General features: G+C 44.0%; 1 protein-coding gene across 1 annotated transcript in view; it reads left to right on the top strand.

Moving 5' to 3' along the window:
* unc13a (unc-13 homolog A (C. elegans)) overlaps positions 1–13,623 on the top strand; it is a 71,337-nt gene that overhangs the window by 20,972 nt on the left and 36,742 nt on the right. The window contains exons 8-19 of the mRNA XM_061826281.1: positions 358–387; positions 597–789; positions 3,422–3,541; positions 6,085–6,906; positions 7,343–7,436; positions 9,405–9,451; positions 9,528–9,606; positions 10,663–10,668; positions 10,763–10,837; positions 11,039–11,258; positions 13,150–13,377; positions 13,455–13,596. Coding sequence (XP_061682265.1) covers positions 358–387; positions 597–789; positions 3,422–3,541; positions 6,085–6,906; positions 7,343–7,436; positions 9,405–9,451; positions 9,528–9,606; positions 10,663–10,668; positions 10,763–10,837; positions 11,039–11,258; positions 13,150–13,377; positions 13,455–13,596 — 2,056 coding nt within the window. The remainder of the gene's footprint in view (positions 1–357; positions 388–596; positions 790–3,421; positions 3,542–6,084; positions 6,907–7,342; positions 7,437–9,404; positions 9,452–9,527; positions 9,607–10,662; positions 10,669–10,762; positions 10,838–11,038; positions 11,259–13,149; positions 13,378–13,454; positions 13,597–13,623) is intronic.

The raw sequence follows: 13,623 nt of genomic DNA, 5'->3' as shown, positions 1-13,623 counted from the left end.
GCAGTTCGTGGCTGTCAACCAACTGTTTCTTTATTGTCTTGAAATTCATAATTTTCCAGCAATACACTTTAACGTGCATTGAAAGCGCTAATCCAGGGCTCAACAACCTTTTTGAGGCTGAGGGCTACTTCGTGAGCACCCATCGTCTGAAGCGCTCCGTGACTTGTTTGCGGCAAACTTCAGACTCAGTTCATTACACGTACATAAAATATTTTTGTTTTAATTTATTGTAGTAAATGACATGACAGGTATTTTATCCAACCGAGTGATTCTCCTCCCTTTATGATATTCTGGTAATTTCTGGACTGACAATGTACTTCATTTATGATTTCATGTGATTTTTGTTTTATCTTCCAGGCAATTGGAGTCTTTGGGGCGATCAGCAAAGTAAGTCTCTGATGCACCTGTGCTCATAAATGTGTATTTACTATTTAGTAAATCTTTATTGACTGAAATCTAAGTAGTGATCGACTTGTTTATTTTGCCCAGCAGCTCTTAGCTGCACTTTCTATGACTACTTGAAAGTCTTTTAAAATTTTTTTCCCCTAGTCCTCATCCTCATCGCCCTCTTTTGCACGTTCTGTTTATGTGAACAGATGACGACCCAGACAGCGCCGTGGACGACAGGGACAGCGACTACCGCAGCGAGACCAGTAACAGCATGCCGCCCCCCTTTTACACGACATCCCAGCCCAACGCCTCCATGCACCAGTATCCCATCAGGCAACAGCACTACAGACACCCGTACGACGACATCCACGATATGGACTATGACCCCCGAGATATAAGGTACCGCATCACTGTTATCACCGACGCCCGTTATTTGAGTGAGTCCAATAGCTAAGATGTACCTTTCAGGTTACCACGGTGATTATCAGTAACACTAATACAGAAAAAAAAAATTTATTAATTACGTACACCCACACAGTCTAATTAGACCTAATGCAAGGACTGTATCCACAATTATATTAGTCAATGTACCACACAATATGAAGCAGTTTTAATTTACTTTTACTGCTTGCACAGTGATCACGGAGGGATTCTATTATTGTCTATTCTCGAATGGCACTCGGTAGAGCGCAGGCCTCCTCCAAGGCCAAACCATCCTCAATGTGCGTCACGAGCATTTGATTGACAACTGCAGGCTAGACCTTTTCACTGCAGTCCTCCAGTGGTGTGTTTTTCCATCACAGCTCCAACTGCTGGCTCTCGTGCAGGGGTGCCCAGGCTTTTTTTTTACCCCAAGATCTACTTCTCAAGCATCCAGCCTCTCGTGATCGACGGGGGAGGGTGACTTTTTTTTTTTTTTTTAGAATGACCAAGTCACAAAGATCTACACACTACAAAAATGCAAAAAACATTTATTTTAAAGTTTAATGAGGATTCTTCATGTGTAAATGTATGTTTATGTGCCTTGCATAACCGCATGAGCCAATACTACACAACATAATTAACTAATTAATAATTATCATTTTTTGTAACTATCTGAGTTCCCGTTGATGATCACTAAATGCCATACGCATGAAGATGCGAACCTGGGCTTTGTCACTCACGTCGGTGGATTCGTCCAACTACAGTGAGAAACACTCAAAATCTTCGATGTCCTTCCACACATCAACCATGGCTTCACAGCCCCTTTACAGCTACAGAGATTTTATTGAAGATAATATTTATTTTTAAAAGATCTTCTTGGAAGGACTCCTTGTTATTTAGGATGGTGTGACGACCCCGGAAACGATGCTTCAGCTGGTGGCGGCTTTCGCCGTTGAAAAGAGACTGCCCAGCAGGCACAAGACGTGGATTTTACGTTGAAACAACGTCCAGGTCCAACGTTGAAAATTCGTTGTTTTAACATTATATTTGTAAATTGCGACGACGTCACAATCTAACCTAGAATCAACGTTGTCTTACAACATTGAAACAACTTCCAGGTCAAACATCGAAAATTCATTGTTTTAACATTGTATTTGTAAATTGCGACGACGTCACAATCTAACCTAGAATCAACGTTGTCTTACAACATTGAAACAACGTCCAGGTCCAATGTCGAAAATTCGTTGTTTTAACATTGTATTTCTAAATTGCGAGGACGTCACAATCTAACCGAGAATCAACGTTGTCTTACAACGCTGAAACAAATTGCATCGACATGACAATCCAACATAAAATCAACGTACCCATGCTACAAGGAAATTGAGCCATTAAAACTATTGATTGAAACCTTTATTACCCAACCCACCACTACCTGTTGGCAGGCGGAACATGCAAACCTATCACACACACACAGAACGTCAACTTCATCCGTCGACCCGGGGTCCTTGTTACCTCCTAACCCCGTGCAAGATCGCACTACAGCTCGGGCGGAGAATATACGGCTGACTAGCGGTGACTGTTGGAGCTCACATTCTGGACGGACGGACTGGTAGGTTAGACAGATTAATTACGATAAAAATTGTAAATCACAATGAACGATTGGTGACGATTTGAAAACTAGGAATGGCAGCATCATCTGCAGTGCATCATGGTAATATTTTCAGACAGTAACTGACACATCACGTTAGTTGCGACATCCATGAGGAATCAACATTGAAACAATGTTATTTGACAACATGAAAATTCAACTGTGGAATTTACGTTGAATTTAGGTTGTTCGACGTCGCGACCTAAAACAACCTCAATTCAACGTTGAATTCACGTCTTGTGCCTGCTGGGTGCTGTGCGGCCAATTTGGATTTTAGTTCGTTCACTTTTCCCGTCCTCAGCTTGTTTTTCGGTGGAATGTCGGTGTCGTATTTTCCATAAACAGTTGGAAAATGCCGCTCCATATTTCACTCCGCTGGCAGATGAGGCAAAACGCACTTCGAAAAAGACATTGTTAAAAAGTTGGCCGCCTCCCATTCCGTATGAAAGTGATACATTTTTGTCTTCTTTACTGCAGCATCCATACTCATGTTTGTTAAGATTTCTTACGTGAGAGCTTAAAATAAGGGGGGGGGGGCTCACTGAGAGCGTGTTTTCCTGTACTGTCGTTGTTTGCACATGCGGGGTGAGCTAAAGTAGGCTTTGCCTAACACTGCTATGAACCAACCAAAAGTCGCAAGTCCAGAAATTACGGTAAGTTGTTTTGAAGTCCACATCACCCCAAAGATGTACCCTACAACATTTTTTCACCCACTTTGTTATACGTACATGCTGTCCCCGCTGTGCCCCCCCCCCTCCCCCAGAGAATAATTCTGCCTTCAGTGTATACAAGCACACTGAGGCTCACTGCTCTTGCGCATAAACCTGTGATTATCTTTTGTGTATATGTGAGGAATTAAGGATTTATTGAATCGGATGTGGTTTCTTTGCTTTAAGTCGAGCTCTACTGATGCTCCTCTCCTACCTCTCCCCCCTCCCCCTCCCCTGCTCCTCTTACCAGACCCTATGATAGTTTAGACTTGGCCACCAACGGGCGCAGCGATATCGACTCGGGCTCAGGGTCGAGCCGGCGCACCAGTCGTCAGTATTCTCTAGACAGTAGGCATTCGCTGTCCGATAGGTGGGTCTCTGTACCTCGTTCTGAACTCCTCCCTCTTCTTCCTGCTCCAGCCTGTGACTCAGTCTTGCTGTGACGTCAGTGGTGGACTTGTCCCGTCCTCCTCGCTCACTGTGCTTGCATGCATGCGCTCTAACCCTATCTCTTCGTAAATGTACACACACAAAAAAAAAATCACTATCAATACTGGTCCTGCATCTACAGTATTTTTAAATCACTTGGCTCTTCTCCATTATGTGGTGTCTTATAGTATGTGGGTGACCGAGATGATTTTGCTAAATTGTATTCGGAATGACAATGGTGTGCTGAAAAGTGAAGTTCAAAGTCATTGTAATAGATTTTATTTCCAAACATGGAAATTCATTAGAAACACTGCGAATAATCTATATTTAGACATGCTGCCCAATTCAGATTTTTATTTATTTTTTGTTAAATGCACTTTTTCACCGTTTAAGTTACACAAATATGACTTCTAATGTGGACAGAATGACTCTGTGATGTCACACAAATGCACAAAAACGTGATGTCACGGTGTGAGTGTACAAAAATATGGTCCCGCATGTGGGTCTCATTACTTATTTCTGGCAATTTCATATATTTTGTGCTTGATTTGACCCATACATCCATCCATCTTCTACCGCTTAGCCGAGGTCGCGTCGAGGCGGCCGTAGCTTTGGCAGGGAAGCCCAGACTTCCCTTTCCCCAGCCACTTCATCCAGATCTTCTAGAGGGATTCCAAGGCATTACCAGCTCAACTGAAAGACGTTATCCCTCCAGCATGTCCTCTCCAGGGAGGTGTCCGGGAGGCATCTGAAGAAGTAGCTCTACTCTGTGTTCCTCCCGGGTGACAGAGCTTCTCCCCCTATCTCCAAGTTAGAGCCCAGACACCCTGCGGAGCAAGCCTATTGAAGTCGCTTGTATCCGGGATCTTGTTCTTTTGGTCATGACCCGCAACTCGGGACTGTAGTTAAAGGTAAAAACATAGATCGACCGGTAAATTGAGAACTTTGCCTTTTGGTTTAGCTCATTCTTTACCACAACAGACCAGATGCTCTCCCGATCCATCTGCCCATCTCGCATTCCATTCTTCCCTCACTCGTGAATAAGACCCCAAGATACTTGAACTCCTCCACTTGGGGCAGGATCCTGGAGGGCGTACTCTGCCCTTTTCTGACTGAGCACCATGGTCTCAGATTTGACTGATGATTCTCATCCTAGCCGCTTCACACTTGGTTGTGAACCGCTCCAGTGAGATTTGCCAGAACCTCTCAGCCTCACACACAAGCTCAGGCTCCTTCCCTGCCAGAGAGGTGACATTCATGTCACTATAGCCAGTTTCTGGAGCGGGGCATCGGATCGCTAAGGTCCCTGCCTCTGGCCACCTCCCAGTTTATGCTGCACCTGACCTCGATGGCCCCTCCCACAGGTACGGACCCCATGGGAAGAGGGACCCACATTACTTTTTCAGGCTGTGCCCAGCAGGGTCCCATGGGTGCAGCCCAGGCGCTCGCCGTGGAGCCCCACCTCCAGGCCTGACTCCAGAGGGGGGTCTCGGTGACCTAAACCTAAAGCCATCGGTGTATACCATCATAGGGGTCTTTTAGCTGTACTTTTTCTGGTCGCTCACCGAGTACCTGTTTGCCACGCGTGACCCTACCGTGTTTTGGGTCAGAACTCTCTAGACAAGGACTGACATGAGTGCATTCAGATTTCTGTTTCACTTAAACTGATAATTGGTGTTAATGTCGACCTTGTTCACACTGCCAGTCTCAAATCGGATTTTTGCAGTTTCTATATTGATTTCAAATAGAAAACTCTCATAAAAGACATTGTTTGAAAGACTGAATATGAATATCATTCAAAGCATTTCAGTCCAGATGACAAGAAATCAAAGTGTGTTTTTACTGCAGGGCACACAATGATGGAGAAACAACACGTTTTGTACTTTTTTCTGTCCTAAATTTAGAGTGTATGGTGGTGGAAATCAGTTCTGCAACTTGATGGCAAAGTACTTGCATATCTTGATGACGTATTTCCATTTTTCCACTGTTTCCAAACCAACCGTGTGTTTGCCCGGTGCTATGTTTTTTCACGTCACCCTGATAACCTAGCCGGAAGAATAACTGAGCTGCAGTGCTTTCGTTTAAAGACTAGACCTCTGGCTGAAGCACGCTAAGTGCCATACAAAGGACAAAGTGAGAAACAAAAAAATCTGTTTTGATCACTTGCAAATAACAGGAGTGCTGCGAGGGGATACAATTTGATTTAGAAATCGGATTTGACGGCAATGTGAACAAGGCTGTAGATGCATCACAAGTCTAACACCTCCCACCTCCAAACTTCACTCTCAAGCTTGCTGGTTGGTTGAAAGTCAACCCTCTCCCACTGGTAGCTAGCTCCCTCTCTGGTCTCAACGTCAACACGAGTCCCTTAAATGTCCAACTAACCCACGCGCCGAACCCTGCAGGTCCTGGATGTTTCTACTGCTCCTCAACCGATATGTTGATATAACAGCCATGTGCGTTTTCCCCACTCTTCTCGCTCAGTCCCACAGACAGCCGCTACGCTTCCTCGGGCGAGCTGAGCCGAGGCAGCTCCCAACTCAGCGAGGAGTTCGTCCCCGAGGACGGTGAGAGCCTGCGAGGCTCTGAGTTCTACGACGAAAACGACTCTTACCACTCCTGCCACTCGTCCATTAGTTACGGCAAGGATGACTTCCCGGGCTGGGACGGGGAGGACCAGCAGGGCGTCTACAGTGACGAAGGGAGCTATGTCAAAGATGGCGGCGAAGACAGGGCGCTCTATGGCGACGAGGAAGATGAGATGTACGAGGAAGAAGGAGTGTACAACTATGAAGACGAGGAGGAGATTCCATATGAGGAAGATGAAGATACGTACCCAATGGATGGCGCTCTCAGTGAAGAGCAAGAGACACCTTACGCCCCCGGGAGCTCCGCTGCCACCCTCGCTCCCCCATCTGATAGCTTGTCCTCCAGCAGGCCTCCTCTGGAAAAGCAGACGTCTTTACATCAGCAGCAGCCTCTTGATCAGCTGCAACCCGCAAGCACTGCGCCGGTCCTCCCTCCCCTCAAACAGGACGACACCTTGCCCTCTTTCGCATCGGACCCTGCCGACGTTCCCTTTGCACCCACCCAGCAAGACCAACTGGCCAACACGACCCCCGACATCAACGCCTCATCCACCACTGCCGCTGTTGCACAGATTCCAGCACCTGATGACAAGTTCCAAGAGCCAGAGCCGAAGTCCGAAGTGCCCCCAGAGGAGGTCCCACCGACAGAAGAACTTGCGCCCGAGGAGAGCGTCCCCCCATGCCCTGAGGAGAAAACGGAGGAGCCCCCTCTCCCCAGGTGAGCTCCTTATTATCCGGATTAGGAGGTGTATTTTTCAGTACGGCTCAACCGCCAAAGTTGAACACATTCTGTGATCTGGGTTGAAGTTATTTTAATTTCCAAACAAATTTTCTCATTGGAAATCCATTCCAAACTCAAACGGTGGCAGACTATCATAAACCCATTATTAGCCAAACATGAGCAAAATCCAAATAGAAAGACAAGTTAATTACTGTATAATAACACTAAAACCTCTTACGCTTGAAGACGCTTGATGGACCCGTCACGGAGGGAGAATGGAGCTATATCCACAGAAAGACAGAAATGTCATCATAATATCTACCTTTCGTTAATTTTTTTCCTTTTATATGCCGTATAAACACGTTTAGATATAAATCAATACGCATGCATAGTTGTTAACACATTTGCATTCCATCTGCCACCAAATCTCCAGCTTCCCAAAGAGGGAACTCATGGAACCCGGTCCAGCCAGAGCCAAAGCCAACTGGCTCCGATTGTTCAGCAGAGTACGACTGCAGTTACAAGAGGTACTTCGAGTGTATGTGTGGCTGTGTATATTTGTATATATGTATATTCATGTGAATTGTTGCAATCACAAGTTTGTTTATAGGTTGTTGTATCCGTTCCTGCATGTCTTTGACCAGCTTTTGTGCAATGTTCCGGTGTTGCTCCTATTTTATTATTTTTTTTTTTCAGTTTTGAATTATATTGTCTTGTGTTTTATTCAGTAGTTTCTGTTTACCCCGAGCCTTGTTTTGCCATTTCATTGTTTTCTTTTCAGTGGTTTGCCACACTCATAGCGATTTGCATGTAGTCCGTTCTGATTCCTCCCTCTGGCTGGAGCAGAATCTCAGGTGGGTGTTGTGTGTTAATCTACCTCATTTATTTTTAATTTCATTTGTACAACTCATTGACTTTTTTTTTTTTTTTTGCTAGACCGAGAGACAAAAATACAATAAGCCTTTATTATTTATAAATTCATATTTTATAACAGCAAAGTGGACAGTAGCAGCACACAAAATCAGATTCTCAAAGAATAGAAAATTAATGTATGTACATATTTTTCAGAACCAGCCCGTGAAACTGAGAAGAATGAGAGTATTAGTATTTGTCAACTGTACGTGAATAATACACGTTACTGCATATAGTATATGAAGAGGCCCCAATGCTCAGTGGTTAGAGCGTTGGTTTGGTAAACCAGGGGTTGTGAGTTCGTCTCCCACTGGGACTCCCCTCCCTGAGAGGGGTTGCGTCAGGAAGGGCATCCGGGGTAAAACCAGTGTGAAACAAATATGAGCGTTTCGCTGTGGCGACCCCTAACGGGACAAGCCAAAAGAAACTTACTTACAGCATATAGTCTATGCAGATGTGAATGGAAAACATTGCATTAATTCATAAGTACAGTACAATATTTACACAAGTAAGTGTGAGCAACAGCAACAATAGTCAGCAGTATTGCATGGAGCAAAACATGTACATCCACTGTACGCCATCAGTAAATAGTCTACAGTATATACCGTAGTAAATAAAAGTAGATACGAACTACATATTCAGTGCACGACATATATATAATTGTGAACAGCAGCAATAATAGTCAGCAGCACTGTATATGTCGAAAATATAGTATAGCATCAATGAATACTTGCTGTATAAGCAGTTGAGAATGAATTAAACCAGCTATCAATAATACCAGCGGGGGAATGACAATAAATACTGTACTATATGTTATACATACTGTATATTCAATAAAAACTGTGCATACTGTGGAACTTCCAAAGAACAAACCACGATATAACTGAAGTCAAATAAAACAGACCATCATCCATTTGTCACTTAAAAGTCCCAGAATTGGCCGATGTTGTTTACCGGCACTGCGGCGCAATGCGGGCAGGACATTGGTGATGGGACTGACGTATATCTGGGTCACAGATTCAGTTCCAAAAGATGCACTTCTCTGTGCATGCATGCATGTTTCATGTGGGGCGTTGACATCCTTGCCGTGCCATGATAGATACATATTTTCTCTATTGTAGAAATTTGGGACTTGCAGCTCAGAAACAGAGCGTGGCATGACGGCCGTGTAAATTCTGAGGAATTCAAAACACAAGACTCTGGATTCTGGAACATGCTTTTTTCAGTACAGTATCATTTCTTTGTCAAGCCGTTTGTCTTTGGCAACAGATTCGCAACTAGGAAGCACATGAATTCCTCCTGTCTCCTGAAAGTGACTCGAATATGAGGAATGCTGTACGTCAACAATGTCAGCATAAATAAACACAAGCTCGGGCTACATTGGATAAAATATGAAAGTTTCAAACATTTTCAAGATTTATTTACATGTATTTATTTACAATAGCTTTGTACTGTCCTGGGTTTGACAAGCCAAGATGTGTACATGGTAATCTTCTCAATATTTTAGCAAATGCTCTAATGGCACCCAGCTGGTCCTGTACTGCCCAATTTCCCCCATGTTCATCATTTCGTATTCCACGCAGGCACGAGGTGAGAGCGTCGGCATCGCCTCTCTGCTGTTATCGGCGGGGTAAGTACTGGCGACAGAACATCTGAGTAAATAAGTACGTTCTCATGGGTGATATACGTGCGCAATTTCCCTCCAGGATGGGTGGTGCGCTTTACAGCATCGACAGCATGCCAGACCTCAGGAAGAGGAAAGCGATGCCTCTGGTCAGAGATCTGGTGGGTTTAATCCCTTTAAAGTCTCCACTGTTCATGTATTTACTCAGCTCCAGTAGACAGGCTCCGCTCCTCCTTATCGTCTTCCGTCTTCGTCGCCGATATCCTCCCTTGGCTTCATGCCTCATCCAATCTCTCCTTGGCTGCACCAAAGGACGTAAGCAGGGAAATTAAATTCGGTACATATTTGGGGCTCTGATGTGCCTGCTCACCCATCAAGTGCAAGTTGTTTTTGGGTGAGTTGGAAAATGTGAATTTAAAGAAGGTATTGAGATATAATAATTTGTCCGATTAAAATAATACCACCATTAAACAAGAGGTTCCTTCATCTGCCACTTGCCACTCATGTCAATACCAGATGAGAAATAGATTAGAGATGAGAGACAGTGGCACTGAAGAAACAACAGCAAGCAGAACTGGAGGTGGCAGAAATGAAGATGTTGAGGTTCTCGCTCGGAGTGAGCAGGTCGGATAGGATTAGAAATGAGCTCACTAGAGGGGCAGCCAAAGTTGTTGGATGTTTTGGAGACAAGGTTTGAGAGTGCAGACTTCGATGGTTTTTGGACATGTCCAAAGGCGAGAGAGTGACTATATTGGTAGAAGGGTGATGAGGATGGAGCTGCCAGGGAAACGAGTGAGAGGTAAACCAAAGAAAAGGTTGATGGATGTTGTGAGGGAAGACATGAGGGCAGGTGGGGTGAGAGAGGAAGATGCAGGAGATGGGCTTAGATGGAAAAAAATGACACGCTGTGGTGAACCCTAACGGGACAAGCCGAAAGGAAAAGAAGAAGAAGAAGAATTAGAGCTAGGATGTTGTTGGATATAAGGCACATGAACATATTATTTCATGTTACATGGTAAGAGTTTCGAGCATACCCGCCACAACCGGAAAAAAAACAAATGAATTTTACGAAGGTACAACATCACTTTCATATGTAACAGATCAGCCAGTCCCTTTGTATGTATGACTTGGAATTTGTTTGAAAATGGAATAATGTACTTTTTTGTAAATGTTTCCATATCTATCCATATGTGCCCGGCGTCACACCAATGCCGCAGGCTATGGTGAGTAACAAACGGTCCATTAATCTTATAAATGGTCTTAATGATCCTACGCAACACTTGGTTTGTTTACGTTGGTTACTCTCCTGTCAATCAGTCATTGGTCCAGAACTCCAGGAAAGCCGGCATCACTTCAGCCCTGACGTCCAGCACCTTGCATAATGAAGAACTGGTCAGTACTTCGTTTGAATTGGCAAACAATGTTAGCTCTTGTTTGTATTTCAAAGCGGTTTTCTCCAAAGGAAATAGTGTAATAGTGTACTGATTGGTGATATTCAATATTACGCCAATCCCATCTAATATTTACAGTACACGTCTCCAAAAAGGCTGCTCTTAATTCTACTCTGACCATGTGTCCTTTATCCCATGACAGAAGAGTCACGTCTACAAGAAGACCCTCCAGGCGCTCATCTATCCCATCTCCTGCACCACCCCGCACAACTTCGAGGTGTGGACCGCCACCACGCCCACCTACTGCTACGAGTGCGAGGGGCTGCTGTGGGGCATCGCTCGGCAAGGCATGCGCTGCACGGAATGCGGCGTCAAATGTCACGAGAAGTGCCAGGATCTGCTCAACGCCGATTGTCTGCAAAGTAAGAGATGATATGACGTCTTCCTAAATAGTCACACCAACGGCCAGTTGTGTCCCATATGAATTATGCTGTTATAATGTCTGTTCCAATCCAATTTCACTTTGACTTTTTCATTTCCTTTGTTTGTTTTTTCCTGGAAAACATATTAAAAGCTGTTCATCTTTGTTGTCATCCACTGCTCCTATGCAGTTGTTTTGCAACGCATCATCTATGAAATGCTGTATGCTTCATTCCTTTCACTCTTATTTTTCGTTCGAAGTTACTCTTGCAGTGTAGAGTGGACCAATGTTCCCACTAAGCTGCGCAACTGCGCACTTGCGCACTTGTCGAACACTCTGAGCGCAGAGGAAAATAGATTTAGCGCAGTGAACTACTGCCTGACGCCTTTTTTTTTTTTTTTTTAACACGGCAGCCGACTGCCTCTCACAAAGAGCTGCTGTTCGGCCACACCGGCCACACACTCTACTTCCTAGTTCATCTGACACCGCCTCCCTTCATTTTAAAGGGGTATACTCATAATTACAAACACCCGGGTATGTGAATAATAGAAGAATAAGTGGTGAAACTGGTTGAGATTTTCTCTTTTTTTTTGGAGTAAAAAAAGGTCTGGTCTGAAGCCAAAGTAGACAGTACAGGATGAGATGGTGTGTTATGTTAAAATTCCATCTTGGCACAGCCTGACTGAGGATGAAAGCACAAACGATACATTGCCCAAAAAGCTCATTCTGTATTTTAAATATAGGAGGCAACATAACATTCACCCTAAAACTGTTTGGTAGCATCATTCAGCTTTCAACATGCATCACCAAAGATATTCTCCAAGCAATAATTTGGTTTTATACCAAGAAAAACAGACAGGGATATCATTGTGAGTTTAAAAAAAAAGAATGAAACAAAGTTGGAAGCGACATTTTAAATTTATCGTTAATTGTTGGCTTGATATGTATTTGTATTGTAATGTATTGTTTTGTTTGTTTACATTTTCAGTGTAAGTTTGCAAAAACACAAAATTCTTCTTCAAAATGTTTTGATGGGAATGTAATCTGAACCTTTTAATGAGCTATGTAACTTCAATAGATGACACTGAATGACCACAGTGTGTACGTGTGATGTTGCTCACAGCGGTCAAAGGGGGCGCTCACGGCCTTAAGTGTTGTTTGCTCAGACGTAAAAAAGCAGAGGGAACATTGGCGTGGACATGCCATAATCTAATGAGATCTGCATTAAAAATTTGCTGATAATATATAGAAAGAGAAGAAAGCTCACTTTTGAGCAATACAGTGAAGTTTTAGCAGCATATTATAAAAAAGTCAAAAGTGCACCAACCTAAATGGAGCATTTTTGTGGAAATATTTTACTGTAACCAAGTGTTTTTTTTTTTTGTTTTGTTTTTTTATACAAAGTCTTCAAACTGTCATGGCAGCTACCATCACAGTTCCAATAAAACTGAACTGCAAACATATAATTGTTTACATCTATTTTGAACAGAGTAGAAATATGACCTCGGACAATGTGCCACATGCTGCGTCACCAGTGATACAAATCCATGAAAATGTCCCAATTAAGGCATCTATTGTACTTTGCTGCAGTTACTGTATATTCTGTTTGTATTTGGCCCAAGTGGAGGACTGGTAGAACTGATCCAGCAGATGCCACTTCAGTGAAAAATAATTTTGTGTGTCGTAGTGGGCACCCACTTGTATGTTATGTACTGTACATGCCTAGCAGCAACCTCAGGGCTGGAGTAGAACAGTATTGCGTGACCACTCGAGGTACTCTAGCTATCTTTGTACAGGCAGAACCTATGACCCAGCTCATCTGTCGGATTTCATTTCAGCACGCACATTTCTATCCACATTGTAAATTTTTCCTTCTTCACACCGTCGGGCAGGAGCGGCGGAGAAGAGCTCCAAACACGGCGCCGAAGACCGCACTCAGAACATCATCATGGTCCTCAAAGACCGCATGAAGATCCGCGAGAGGAATAAACCGGAGATATTTGAACTCATTCAGGAGGTCTTCTCCGTCCCCAAGGCCACGCACGGCACCCAGATGAAGCAGATCAAACAGAGCGTGCTCGACGGCACCTCCAAGTGGTCGGCCAAGATCAGCATCACGGGTGAGTTGGGCTGGACTTCGGTCGTCGCACTCGCACAGACTTGACTTTTTTTTTCCAGCTTTATTTCCTTTTCGCAGTTTTATGTGCACAAGGTTTACAAGCCAAGGATAAGACCGGCTCCAGCGACCCTTACGTCACTGTCCAGGTGGGAAAGACTAAAAAGAGGACCAAAACCATCTACGGCAACCTCAACCCTGTCTGGGAGGAGACCTTCAATTTGTGAGTGGAGACCCTCCAACATATTTA

This window comes from Syngnathoides biaculeatus, chromosome 7, assembly GCF_019802595.1.
Source record: "Syngnathoides biaculeatus isolate LvHL_M chromosome 7, ASM1980259v1, whole genome shotgun sequence".
In the NCBI taxonomy this organism is placed as follows: domain Eukaryota; kingdom Metazoa; phylum Chordata; class Actinopteri; order Syngnathiformes; family Syngnathidae; genus Syngnathoides; species Syngnathoides biaculeatus.
Note: the sequence above shows the minus strand (reverse complement) of the source record. Positions and strands in the feature narration are given on the sequence as shown.